General features: G+C 35.7%; 1 protein-coding gene across 1 annotated transcript in view; it reads left to right on the plus strand.

The window, feature by feature from the left end:
* The window catches only part of LOC132142547 (rho GTPase-activating protein 10-like), a 59,195-nt gene extending 49,782 nt beyond the window's left edge, over positions 1-9,413 (plus strand). Inside the window, exons 20-23 of the mRNA XM_059552501.1 lie at positions 414-573; positions 5,981-6,076; positions 7,502-7,593; positions 9,049-9,413. Of these exons, the coding sequence (XP_059408484.1) occupies positions 414-573; positions 5,981-6,076; positions 7,502-7,593; positions 9,049-9,137 (437 nt within the window). The 3' untranslated portion in view covers positions 9,138-9,413. The remainder of the gene's footprint in view (positions 1-413; positions 574-5,980; positions 6,077-7,501; positions 7,594-9,048) is intronic.
* Positions 9,414-15,336: the final 5,923 nt, after the last annotated feature.

Raw genomic sequence — 15,336 nt, forward strand, 5'->3', positions numbered from 1 at the left:
CTTTAAATGTATATAACGGCAGTCACTCTTTTAACACAAGAGTGTTAAAACCAATAACAAATAAAACATGTCTTTTAATTTCTACAAAGGCATGAAAAATGAGAAAGGGTGAGGAAAAAAAATCTAATTATTTAATAGGGTCATAAAGTAATACAGAGTTTTTAGTTTTCCCCGACCACATACAGTATACTACCGGACACATGCACACAGAGCTACCAAGCTCATTTCTATGGAGTGTTCATAAGAAGTCTGAATCAATGTCAAGAATGTTTGTGGTTCTCTCTCTCTCTCTCTCTCTCTCTGTCTGTCTGTGTGTATTTTTCATTCCTGTATTGTCTTTTGTGCAGTATTGTTTATTTTTTTCCCTTAACCATTCTTACTGTTTCTTGCTGCTTGTTCCCTTGCTCTGACAGTCTCTCCATCCTCTGAAAGTCCAGCCCTGGTTAATGATGAGACATCAGTGGGCAGTAGTGAGTCGGTCTCCTCCCAGTCATCGAACGCCTCTGGAACGCCCCCTGAGAAATCTAAAAATCATCACGCCAGCATTAGCACATCCCTGCCAGAGAGCCCTGGGTATGTAGCAAAGACTCTCCTGTCTCCAAAACATATGTCATAATATGCATTGCTCATGTTTTGCATATATAATATAAAATTAAATAAAAAAACAAATAAAAAAATAGTAATATAAAAAAAAGCTAAAATATATAATAGTATGTAAATAATACTAAAATAACACTGGTCAGAAAAAAGCAGCGACAGGAAGGTGTATTATGTTTTAATCCATTTTACATTTTTATCTAGTTTAAAATAATAATTTGGTAAGAATTTGATTGCAGAAAACTACCACAAAGCCCGATCTATATTGAAGCTAAAGGCCTGGCCATCACTTCAGCTCTACCTTATTAATTTGTGTGTGTGTGTGTGTGTGTGTGTCTGTTGGTATTTTGTTCTGTTTCTGATCTCAAGCCTGTGCTTGTCGACTTGAGTTAGTTATTGGGCTGAGAGTCTTATCCGGTGCCAGTGTTATTTGCCCGAGGTTTTGCCTCTGGTTTCTCTGCTCCTTCACAGCCCTTTCTTCGATGCTGAGTGTTTGTCTGGGGCTTTTGTGTTGAATCCTAATAGAAGCCCACAACACTCTGCAGAGTCACCTGGAAATAAACTTTGTGTCCAGACATCTGTTCACTGTTTCTACCAGTTCACTCCAAATTTGGATATATTTTGTTCTCACTAATTTCCATAACAAAAACCACCATTGGATCCTGCACCCCCTTCATCTCTCTATTACCCATTCACTTTCCCATTTCCCCCTATAGATTAGAGTTACTCTTACTCCTTTAGCGCATGCTGCTTTCTCTTCTTGGCCTGGAGTCTGTGTTCTTGTCTTATGTAACCCTCTGCTTCTCTCCCTGCCATTTCCCACTCACTGCCATCAGAGGAAGTGAATTCCTGTGTGCCTGTAAATCCTGCATGCTGTTTTTCCAAGGGACAGGTGGCCATGGCCCTACCATATAAACAATATTGACACAGAGAGCTGTTTGCCTTGTTTGCCCTTCTACGGGGCACTGTCACTTACAGAATTACTCCTGTCCATATGTCATGAGGTTGTCACCTGATTATCTGCAAATCTCTCTACCTCTGGCCTTGAAGGAGGAGAGCACAGATCATAGGGTTTGCTGAACTAGATATCGAGTCAGGATTTTGAATGTTGACAGGTGATGATCACTGTGCAACATTCATTGTATTGTTTCTTTAATCCATCATATCCATAACTGGCATAATTTGGAAAATTGTTATCCCTAGATTAATCTGCATTTGCATACATGTGCAAATATCATGGAAAAGTTCTTTATTTTTTGTAATTTAATAAAAAAAAGCAAACTTTCTTATATTCTAAATTTAATTGCACACAAACTGAAATATTTCAATGGTTTTTTGGTTTTAATTCTGTTGGTTATGACTTACAGTTTAGGAAAATTAAAAATTCAATAACTCATAAAATTAGAATATTCCATTTTGAACTTGATTAGTTTGATTAATTTTGAGTATAAATACTGGGTACCTCTTGGGATAGTTTAGAACATGCCACCACAATAATGGGAAAGACTACTGACTTGACAGTTGTCCAGAAGATGATCATTGAAACCCTCCACAAGGAGTGTAAGGCACAGAAGGTCACTGCTGAAAGGGCTGGCTGTTCACAGAGTGCTGTATCAAAATATATTCATAGAAAGTTGACTGGAAGGAAAAAGTGTGGCAGGAAAAGGTGCACCAGCAACAGGAATGACCACAGCCTTGGAAAATTGTCAGCAAAGCTGATTCAGGAACTTGGGAGAGCTTCACAAGGAGTGGACTGAAGCAGGACTCAGCGCATCAAGAGTCACCATGCTCGGACGTCTTCAGGAAAAGGGCTACAGCTGTCACAACCCTAGAACCAAGCCACTCCTGAACCAGAAAAAAATGTCAGAAGCATTTCACCTGGGGTAAGGAGAAAAAGAACTGGACTGTTGTTCAGTGGTCCAAAGTCCTCTTTTCAGATGAAAATAAATGTAGCATTTCATTTGGAAATCAAGGTCTGGAATCTGGAGGAAGACTGGACACAGGCACAGAATCCAAGCTGCTTGAAGTCCGGTGTGAAGTTTCTGAAGTCAGTGATGATTTGGGGAGCCATGACGTCTGCTGGTGTTGCTCCATTCTGTTTTATCAAGTCCAAAGTCAATGCAGCCATCTACCAGGAGATTTTGGAGAACTTTATGCTTCCATCTGCGGACAAGCTTTATGGAGATGCTGATTTCCTTTTCCAGCAGGACTTTAGCACCTGCTCACAGTGCCAAAAACACTTACAAATGGTTTGATGACCATGATATTACGGTTCTTGATTGGCCAGCCAACTCACCTGACCTGAACCTCACAGAGAATCTATGGGGTTTTGTGAAGAGGAAGATAAGTAACATCTGACAAACAATACAGAGGAGCTGAAGGCCGCTATCAAAGCAACCTGGGCTTCAATAACGTCTCAGCAGTGCCACAGACTGATCGCCTTCATTCCATGCTGCACTGAAGGTGTAATTCGTCCAAAAGGAGCTCCAACCAAGCATCGAGCTCATAATTAAACCTGCTTTGGAGATCTTGAACATTTCTGTTTTATAAATCTTTTTTTTTTTTTTTTTTTTTTTGTATTGATCTTTAAGAAAATATTCAAATTTTTTGAGATACTGAATTTTTTAATTTTCCTAAGCTGTAAGTCATAACCAACAGAATTAAAACAAAAAACTCTTGTTTGTTACATATTGTGTCATATTTCAAATATTACAAAAAAATAAAGAACTTTTCCATGATATAAAATTTTTTTTTAGATGCACCTGTATATACAGTACAAACAAAAGTGACAGTAGTGTCCTGTGACATGCTACATGAAAATACAGATTGATCTAGGCATAACACTTTTCCAAATTATGGCAGTTATGGATATGCTAGATTGCATTTTTTTTCTTCACAATTTATATATATATATATATATATATATATATGTGTGTGTGTGTGTGTGTGTGTATATACATATATATATATATGTATATATATATGTATATATATATATATGTGTGTGTATATGTATATATGTATGTATATATGTATATATATACATGAGGTTTATTACTGTATAAAATTAATTAAAATAGATTTTTACTTTCATAAGATTGATTTCAAAATGCACCTACATTTTTTGCATTTTGTGGTTTTCAGTTGAATAAAAGACAATTTTTCCCTATATATTTCATGGTTGAGGATTTCTACAAAAAAAAAAGTCAGAAAATCTTGTGTCGTTCTCGTGGGACAAGTTTTTTGTCACTCCCCTAATAAATAAATATATATATATATATTTATTTATTAGGGGAGTGACAAAAAACTTTTTTTTTTTGTAGAAATCCTCAACCATGAAATATATAGGGAAAAATTGTCTTTTATTCAACTGAAAACCACAAAATGCAAAAAATGTAGGTGCATTTTGAAATCAATCTTATGAAAGTAAAAATCTATTTTAATTAATTTTATACAGTAATAAACCTCATGTGTGTGTATATATATATATATATATATATATATATATATATATATATATATATATATATATATATATATATATATATATATATATTGTCGGTTGCCAGGGCAAACATATTGCATTTATCTTTTTTCCCCACTTCATTTAGCTTTTCTTTAGAGTTTGATGGTTCAGATAAGAATGTTTAAACACTTTTTTTTTTTTTTTTCTGGAGCAACTCATTGCCCTGGTGACATCTGATCTTTGATGTAATGCCATTAGCATAACCTTGATTTGAAATTTGTGAGCGTGAACGTTGTGTATCGAACAGCGTGTGTGGTGTATTAGCTGGGACTCGCGCGGCTGGTGTGAGGTGTGTGTATAGCTGGTGGGAGCTTAATGAGTGGATTTGCTGCACTGCAGCGCTGCTGGAGTCTCATGCTGATGTGCAGCAGCTGAGGACTCAGACCCACTGCAGAGTCATAAATCACTGCATCTCTCTCTCTCTCTCTCTCTCTCTCTCTCTCTCTCTCGCTCTCTCTCGCTCTCTCTCACTCTATACATACTATAAGAATACATCTTTCTCTATCCTTCTCTTTTCCTCTGTCTCTGCTGCTGGAGTACACTTCTCCTCATTTGCCCCTGTGCTGCCACTATTCCTGCTCCTGTAAGTCCTTCGCTCCCCTCACCTTCAGCACACACACAATTCTCTCAAGTCTTCATTCTCTTGTGTTTCCAAATCTAATTAAGAGGATGGCTTTGTTTGAACTGTTATCCACAGTTTTCTGGGCATGTTACTGAATGCCATTGAGCATTTATGGCATAATGTATAATATATAACTAAGAAAATCGAAGTGGAAATTATAAGTACATAAATTCAAAAGTGTATTTTTTTCTTTTCTTTTTTTCCCTGATATCTAATGCAAGGACACATTCCATTTTTCAGAAGTGACTAAAGAGGTTTATAATGTTGCAGAAATTTATATAAATATATGATGATCTTTTAAACAAGAAAAATCACAAAGAATCATGAAAAATGCTTTGCATTCACAGGAATGAATACAACTTTAAAATAAAATAGAACAGAGTTATTTTGAATTGTAACAATACATTCAAGACTTATGTATTTTAATTGCATATATAAATATAAAATATCCATCCATTTGGATTACCTAGTTTTAAGAATGAGATTTACTTATAATGCAAATGTGCTTTAAATATACACTAAGCAGGTTTATATATTTATCATAAATAAATCCAGTTCATTGAATCTTGATTTTTACTGATTCAGTTACTGATAACAACTGGTTTAGACTGATTCTAAGGAATATAAATACATATGATTTGAAAATATTCTATTATTAAATTGATGCAAATACTTGTTCATGGCATGATTAATTTTTATGAGTGGCAGTATTATCATTTATTGTTGACTTCTGCAGTTCATCTCCTGCATTGCCTGATCCTGTTATCGGCTTTTTTTGATCTAAAGTGCTCATTTGCATTATTTGAATTTTCTAAATGCTCAAGATCCTAAGCGATGTTGGGCAGTTTTCCTCATTACCTTCACTTCTCTCTCCGTATCTGAGATTTTGAGACTGTCTGAGCAGCACAGCCTCTCTAAGAGGAATAATGATGAAGGGGTTTGTGTGTGAGGAATGCTGCAGATTGTGTCTGTTTTTTACCTCTTCTTTGTCATCTCTGACTTTCAGCTGTTTGTTTATGCTGTATTTATGAGTTTGATGTTCAAAAAGTTGCATAGAAGCGTCAAAATATTCGATTTGTAGAATGCTACAAAGTGTATTAGTCCAAACCTGGGTCATTACCTAAGCAGCATTTATTTGTATTTTTTTCCACTTACTGACAGTATTTCTAGAATTGACGTCTTTTACCTTGAGGATAGTACAGTATAAATACTTTGTGGCATTTTGTGTTCCGCAGAATATGTACTGCCACAGCTTCATGGATGAATTCTGCCTCAATTTCACCGGCGAAACCTGGATCTGCAGGAACTGAGAAGAATAAACCTGAGGAAAGGTAAGATGTAAACACTCTTGTCCCTGAATAACATGCATTATACGCTTATGCACGCCACCTTTAGTACGTAATTAATATGTTCCAATCTGTTAGTTTAAGCGAGTTGGATGGTTTTGGCTCAAACTTTCCCGCAAACACTCTTTCACTGTCTCATTGATTCTTTCACTCGCACTCGAAGTCTAACTTAAGCTCTCAGCTTCAGGTTATTAACTCAATCTCACATGCATTCACTCACTCGCAAAGTCTTCATCTGTCATTGTTTAGCCTCCGACTCGCACACTTTTTCTTCCATTCTACACACCGCCTGAGCTCAACTCAACTCATCTCTCTCTCTCTCTCTCTCTCTCTCTCTCTCTCTCTCTGCCATCTCTACCTGTGTACACACACGCACAGATTTTGTCTCCGTCTCACACTTTCCAAGCAGGGGCCATTGCAATGATCTATAGTTCTGATCCAGACACTAAGATGCATTCACTTTTGATTCTATAATATGAGTGATGACCAGTGGCAGGTGATCAGTCTTTCAATCTGTTAAAAAGCTGTTGGCAAAAAACGTCTGACCTTTGGGAATGACGTCTTTTCTTCTGTTGCAGTTGTAAAGAGCACATTTTCGTTAGAACTCCTGAAGTAGCTTTCTGGGTGTCTTCCTGGGTCGTTTATTATTGATAGTCATGGGAATTAATAAAATATTTAAAAGGTAATAAAACATAATGTGAATGATGTTATTGATTTATTTGATTTCCAATTTTAAAGGTTTCATTAATTGCAATTTAATGTATTGAATGCATTTTGAAGTCACAAATGGAAATCTTAAAGGCAGCTATATGTATGTTTTATTTATAATTATCATTTACCTTGAAATATCAGTTTTAAAATCATTCTGATGGTACACTGACTTCCAGTCATGGAAATTAATACAAATCTTTTAAAATTCATTAAAATCATGACAATTTATAAAATCTTAAAGTCATTGGAAACTATGTAATTGACTTGAAATTGTGTGTGTGTGGTTTTTTTTAGAACAATAGAATCTAGGTTTTGTAAGATTATTTAAATATGTATGCAGTGAATATGAATGTGTGTGTGGATGAGTCATGGAAAAAGCCATTGAATTTATTGGTCACAAAGGCTGGAAATGGATTTGCGCTTTGCAAACGTACTCCAAAATCTACTCCAGAGGAACTTTGAGTAATAATTGGCAGGATACGCCTGGATCCTGTCGAAGCTTACTTGAAAATGTATCTCTTTTTTGAAACATGTCTACTCTTTGATGGCTATCTTCTATTTGCTCTGGAATTTTTACGGATAGACGCTAATCACTCTGACTGCTTTCATTGATAACTTCCACGGAATCCACTTTACAGCTAGATGGAAAGTCGCTTCCGAATAGCGAGAGGCCCACTAACTGATTGCCTCATTTTTCAGTGTCACCCTCATGAAAGCAAAGGCTGTGTACCCCTGTGAGGCTGAACACGATTCCGAACTCTCTTTCCAGGTTGGCGCAATCTTCCATGACGGTAAGTGTTAACGTTATCACTGCCACAGGCACTCACCCGAATCCACAGACATATTGGATTTGGCTGGTCCTACAAGCTCAAATATAAATAAATAAATCTGATCTTATATCTGCATAGGTGGAGGGAGGAAAGTGAGGCAGGGGTGTAAGATCCCCTAAAATCAATTCACAAAGAATGAGATGGAGATGGAATAACATAAGGAAATGAGGGACCACTATCAGAGACAAAGCTTTTCAGAACTCTTGCTGACTTTGACTTACAGTAAAAATTATTTTGAGCCAATCAATTTAACTTAAAATGGAAATTTTAGTTTACTGGCACCCCAAATAATAAGTCATTTTACTTTATGTATGGAAAATGCACTTGTAAAAAATGTGTGTTTATATATATATATATATATTTATATATATGCAAGAATAACCAAATGAATAATACCTGTGATCCTCGGTTCTATAAAATGATCTAAACCAGCAAAAGCATCACCTGGCATGAAATTCTGACGTGAAAAAAAATTAATTTACAAAAATAAATAAATACATAAATAGCTAGAATTAAGAAGTATGTGCATTAAAAAATAAGGCCAGGAAAGGCAGAATTATTTTTATATTCATGTTTGCTACAAAATGAGAATGAAAACCGGATGGAATTCTTGATTCTGTAAATATTTCTGTCTCTATAGTCACTTTGCAGAATTTATTATTGTAAATGTGATATGAATTTCTTGGTATCTGCATGTTCCTTTGTTCATCATTTCACAATTTCTCGGGTCTTTAACTTGGACATCACTCACCCATTTTTTTAAATCGCTCATCGGGGTGTTCCAATGCATTACATTTGTTGAAATGACAGGTTGTCCTCTCAATGTAACTCCTTGTACAGACATGCAAGCCTGCACACGTTACCAATCTCCGGATCAGAATTTCTGTGCCATTCCTGGCTTGTGTCTAATACATTGTTCAGCATCCTCAGTATGCAGTGATAATTAACATTCACCGCTATTAGTATCCTTATTTATAGACATAAACCCTAACATAAGTAATTCCTCAATGTTGCTCTTCCATTTAATCATCACTGCTCTCCTCTAAAAAATAAATAAATACAATAAAATTACTTTCCACCTGTTATTCACTAATCTCGCACCTCTTATGTTTGCTTGTTAAACACTTTTGCTAATTTAATAATTCTTTCATTTCTGTTCAACACATCTTGAACCCATTCTGCTTCTTTTTCTCTGAAAATGAACACAGAAAATGCAGAAAAAGTCAGCAGACTTCATCAGGGATTTTCTATAGTTTTTAAAACTTTCCTAATTCATACCCATTGTGGTGTAATTTACATTCATCAGCCATGTTAATTATCCACATGAGGATGAGGAATTCTTGCTTGTCTGACATGCAGTGTGACAGAAGAGCTGCAGTAAGACTTTACCTGTGTGTCCGTGGTTTTGCTCTGCAGTGACACTCTCCAGGGAGCCCGGATGGCTGGAGGGTGTGCTGGAGGGAAAGCGAGGACTCATCCCTGAAAACTATGTGGAGATACTGTAACTCTGAAAAGAACTATCCTCACACTTCTTTTTATATTCATGGTATCCATGGTATCAGCGGCTCTTTCACAGTGGCACTGCCTGTCGTTCCTCCTTCTTCACCACACTAAAGACATTGAGAGAGAATATATATGCTGTATCCAAAAACACAGTTGTTACTAGCACAAGAATTAAGTTCAAGTATAAGCTAAAATATGCTGTATACATACAAGAGACTGCACTTTTTAGAGTTTGGAAATGTAAATATGTGTAGGAAAATATGCATACGTCATTTTTTTTTTTCGCATGCCTCGTAATTTTAGCCAAGTAGTTTGAGTTGTTTAGCATTAGTACCCTCAATACTCAAAGATGCATTGAGAATCTTTGAATTACATATTATCAAGTTGCATTTAATTGGGCATGTGATGATTCATAATAGTAAACATGAGGAAACGTGTAACAATATGACAATATGAGTGCAGTGAACGTTGTCAGTTTGGAGAAAAGGTTGTGTATCTTGGTTCATTGGAAAACTAGATCGCTTAGAAATGTAGTGCTTGTCAGTTATTGATATTAAAATTGAGTATGCAATTTTTTTATATTTTGCATTGATTAAAACTGATGCAGTGCCTTAAATTTATTATGCATGGCATGTGAGACGCTGTTCAGTAGTTCGAACAGAGCAATTTTTTTTTTGCTACTCTGTATATAGGTTTTAATGTTCTGTTGGAGAACAGAGACAGATTAATAAAAAGTAGCCCATACAAAGACATAAAATGTAATATTGCCAAGTCTTACATCTGTGTTGTATACATAATTATTTTTGTGCAAAAATTTGCGTTTCTGCGGTTATTTAAGACAGTGATTTGTGACCTCTGCAAATGTCTTGCCATTGTTTTAGTTTTTTTTTTTTTTTTTGATGCTGAACCTCTTGTTGATCAATGTTAAATAAATAAAGTATTTTATTCTTATATCTTGCTTTTCATTTTTATTTATATGCCAAACTAAATGTCTATAATTAATGGAAGCCATATGCTGCAGGGCTCTGTAGACACCCTAATGTGCTTACTGGAAAATTCTAAAACTACAACATTTGTGATATGAGGGTTGTTTAATGAAAAATTAAATAAGATTGTGTGTCATTTTCTTAATGTCAATTAACTTAATTGTGTGGATGTGCTCCCATCAAGGTCAAAAAGGGACTATTCCTTAAGGCTTCTGCTGAAGAACTTGAGCTTGTCTGATAAATTCAAAACTTCATTACCAGGTTAGATTAACCCCTGTACAATAGCCACTTTCACACATGAAACCCATTAAATTGCTGGCTATCTTTTGCAATGGCTTTCCGTTATTTATCCGTATTATTGCATTCAAACATCCACACCAAAATGCCATTTAAAAACTCGCTGATGCCATTTTCTAGAAATCCATTCAAAGAACAAGCTTTTATTTAAGGTTCGTTATTTTTCATTACGTCATTAATTTTAGTTTTTGTTCCATTTAATGACATTTCTTTCCAAATTGTAAACAACAATGATTTTTGACTCCTGAATTACATTCTTTAGAGCTTCGTGATTGGCTCAAACTCATAGTAAGCATTTTGATGGTTTATTGTAATTTTATTGCCCGGATACACAGCATTTTGTCACTGCCACCTGTCATCAAGTGAGAATTTCTAAACATATTCACAAATTTCTGTTGTATGTAAATGAACTGTTGTATATTGCATACATTGCATTTAGAGCATACTTGCCTATTCTTTCCCACACATTTCTAGCCCTGGAGCTGCTCTGCAACTTCTCCATTGAACTTCTCCCCTTTAAGTGGATTAAATCTTAATTTCCTAGCAGATTTGGACTGCCTCCTCATATATTGGACTTGAACTGGAGCACACGGCAGTTTAGGTCCTTACCATACACTGGATTGAGTGCTTAAAAAAACTATCGATTTGCATTAAAATAGACCATTTTGTTGGACCCACAGTGCAGCGGTTAGCACACACACAAACTGCATTTGGAGCAACTGGGTCTGGTTTAGTTTATTTCCTGTTTTCTGTTCCTGTTTCCATTCATGACCCCATCATACACACATGAAATGCGCACATTTCTTGCAGCATGACTGCAGATTGTTAAACTACGCTTAAAGGGATTTTCGTGGTTCATGATCCTGTCAACATAAAACGTCATTCGCAACCCATTTTACTTGAGTAATGTGATATATTTCTAAGTTAAATGGGATAATTAAAGGGATAGTCTAACCAAAAATAAAATTCTGTTCCAAATCTGTACTGACTATAGCGCACGGAAGATATTTTGACTGTTTCTGTGTTTTGCTCATACAATGAAACTCAGTGAGGTCTAAAACAGCAGTGGACCCAATTAACTTTGAATGTATGGAGAGAAAAAAAAAAGAAAAGAAAAGACATAATATTTCAAAAGATCTTATTTTGTGTTCCCCAGAAGAAGTCAAATAGGTTTGGAGCTATATGAGGGTGAGGGTGATAAAATAAACTACAAAGTCACTTTCAAGGAAAGTCAGTTGACATGCTGGTCATATTTGCAAAAATTCAAACAGCTATTTTGGCATGCAAGATTAACTCCTGTCTATTTGAATGGGAAATACTGAAATCTCAAAATATGGTGACCTATTAAGTTCATATTTAAAGATTATTTCAAATCAACAATAAAATTTGCAATGAACTGTCTGATAAATATTGTTTCTTGCGCTCAAACACCATTAAAAAGTGTATATTTTAGGTTAATTTAGCACGAGTTGAGACCAGAGCTTCTAACTGCTAGTGCAGTGGAGCGATTACTTTTTAATTTTATGTATGTAAACATCATGTTTTATCGGGTATGTTTATGTGTACTAATTCTCACCAACTGGAATGAACCCAGTCAGATTTCAGAGTTGGAACGCTGTTTATATGAAACCTAATTCTGATTCACATATCCATTTACATGTGCATATCTAAAAGAAAAGCTGACATTTGTGTCCAAAGAGCTTTTTAGCAAATATTCACGTGTAAACATAGGCATCACGGTACTGTGCATGTGTGCAAAGAAATTTTTTATATGATTAAGAAAACAGTCGGATTCAAGCTTTTAAAAACATTCATTCAGAATGAGCTCAGATGGATTGGATAGACTGAGGTGTTTACTTGAATGCTTTTCAGTCTGATTATAAACTCATTATTTAGGTGCATGTAAATGTAGCTATTGAGAAATATATTTTAATACTGAATTAAAATGAGTTACAGTTTGTTTTCGGCTGAACCCTCCCTTTACTGAGAAAATGACTTCAAGAACTGATTAAATTCTGAAAAGTGGTGTCTTTATGCCAGAGGGGAGGGGTCAAAAAAACTTTTGCTAGCATCATCCAAAAACAAAAAGAAAGGTCATCATACAGAGGTGGAGGAAGCTATTGAATTTTCACAAAAGATTACCAACTCAATTTATGTGTTTAACATCAAATGCTCATTTAAAATAAAACCAGGAATGCATAAATGGTAAACAGGGTAATTTCATGAATTTAGATTTCTTGACAACTGAAGTAAGTCACAGCCTCTGTCTAATTAGCTTCCAAAGCACCTCCAGACTTCATCACAGATATCACACTTCAGTGCACTGTACACATCATTAGCGTGCAAATGTCTGTGTTTGAGTGCCACGTACTACATAATTATCGTGACATGGCAGGGTCACAGACTTTCAATAACTAATAGAGCAGATGATAGGACGAGACATGTGAGCGGGCTCAAAATAGGTAACGTGTCGAAAAAGCCGGGTGCTTACATAATCAAATGAGCCTGAGCTAATGAGATGGGCAAACTCAGCCTCCCACCATCCCTGTCCGCCTCATCTCACTTTCTCGCCCTCTGGCTTTCTTTTTTCTCTCCCTCTGTGTTTCCCTTTCACTTCTGTTTCCTTGGATGCAGTAGAACCACAAAGTTCCAATAAGGGTTTTTTTTTTTTTTTTTTTTGCTTTCTTTTCACTCCCTCTCTCTCTCTCTCTCTCTCTCTCTCTCTCTCTCTCTCTCTCTCTCCATGGTCTTGATTTAAGATCAAATCACTATTTGCACCATGCTTCCTGGACTCTGATCTCAGTTGAAGATGCTGCTGTGTACTTTGGTTTTATCCACCAAACTGTTTTCATTTCGTTTTCTCCCGTGCTCTCAGTTTGCAGTCGGCATGTCCCTCCTCCTTGTTTTGTATAGTACAGTGAAGATCCTAGACTTTCTTTGTGCACCTTAAGACAAGACACCACAGTCAAAAACCCTGAATTTTTTTAATACATCTGTCAATTTTTAGATAATTACGTGTTGTTTCAGGCTAGTTGAAACATTTTATTCCTAAATTATAGTGATCTGTTGTTTGTTGTTGTTGTTATTTCTGGCTGATGAATTGTCTGATTTATAAAGTGATAAAAAAAGAGAGACCCAAAATCTACTGTGTAAAAAAAACAAAAAACTTTTAATCTAATATGTAAAATAAACCTGTCTTTATCCAATGTACAGATTTCTGTTCTGGAAATGTATGCAAATTAGTGCATATATAGTTAGATAATTAAAAATGTGTAATACAATAATAATAAAAAAAAAAACTAAATGCAGTTCTTAATGTAATAAATCCACTGGGGAAGTATGGTAATGGTCTTTTTTTTTTTACCTTATTCACCTACAGTAGGAGCCATAAGAATATTCACTTCATGCTGCGGATGTATGAAATATAATCTAACTGTCATGTATTATATCTCGGATGAATGAGACGGAAGGTGGGAAAGTGGAAAACAAAACGGAAAAGGATTGTGTGTCTGCAAGCAGAGAATCTGGGGCACAGAAGCCGCCATGTGTGAAGCCACAGCCCTGAAATCTGCCTGATCCAATAGATTCTGTTTATCTGGCAGGACTACACAGCTTGCGCTATTGGCAATCTGGGAGAGATTCGGAGTGGGCTGCGGATTTGCGCAAAAGAGCAAAAGTAATACTGTCTACTCTCACAGTCTGGCAAACAAGCACATTTTTTTAGATCGGCTCCTAACGAGGTTAATGGCGAATTGTCTCTCTAGGGACGTGGAGGTGTTACATTGTAAAAGCTTACTGTATGTTTATCTTTGTCAGAAGATCTCACTCTCTCGTGCTGTTTTCCGAGGATTTTGCCGTCACTGCTAGACCAGTAAATGCAGACGAGACTTGCTGTTTTCTTCACATATTACCATAATCACTTCCTCATTCATGCTCATTTCCCCTGGAGAAATATAATTTGCTAAAACTAAAATCTGCCAGAGGTTTGAATTATGACTTTGTCACTCAAACTTACTCTCCTCTTTTCTTTTAATGTGCATCTCTCTCTCTCTCTATCTCTCTCTGGTTTCCACTGGGCTTTGCACATACTGTATCGTTTTTTTTCTCTTTTTTTTTTCCCTCACCCATTCCTGTTCTTCCTACTGCTACTGTTTCTTTCCACTCAGATGTCTGCAACATCCAATGATCCAATTCACTATCTTCCTACTGTTATTCATTACAGTTCACACCTAAATCTGTAAAACACCTACAGTATGAGCAGTAACACTTAAAAATAAGGTGCAGTTTATTAACACAGGCAGGTATAGGTTGGGTATAATGAATTAACGAACTTACGTTTATTAATCTAGTGTAAAGACCACATTAAATAAAAAAAAAATCACCTTATCTTGCTTCTAAACGCTTATTGTGAACAATTCATCCATGCATACATTTATCTTTTCTCCTATTGCTCTTTCATTCATCTCGTAATTAATAATCAGAATGTCAACTTGATAATCGACTTCTATCTGGTGACACAGGCTGAACTTTAGTCCATGTGTCCCTGCAAACTCACGTTCATATCTGCCTCCATCAAACCAGAAACTAATGGATAGAACTTCCAGCACTCTTTTTTTTTCAGTCAGTAATATAGAAAAATAGAAGTGGTATATATATATCTGTGGGAGTTGCATGTCACAAAAGCAATACAAGAGTGTGTACTTTGTGAACTGCCTTTAAGTTCACCTGGAACAGATCACCAAAATTCACAAAATTAATATTAAGAAAAAAAAAAGAAAAAAGAAACCGCACATTTCATCACTACATTCAAATACACCTTCTAATGTAATTGAAATACTTAACTCTATGAACATTAGTAGATGTTCTCCAGCCAAAAATCTAATAAGTTTGTGTAGTATACATTGTGATTTACAGCAGA

This window comes from Carassius carassius, chromosome 6 (genome assembly GCF_963082965.1).
Source record: "Carassius carassius chromosome 6, fCarCar2.1, whole genome shotgun sequence".
Lineage (NCBI taxonomy): Eukaryota > Metazoa > Chordata > Actinopteri > Cypriniformes > Cyprinidae > Carassius > Carassius carassius.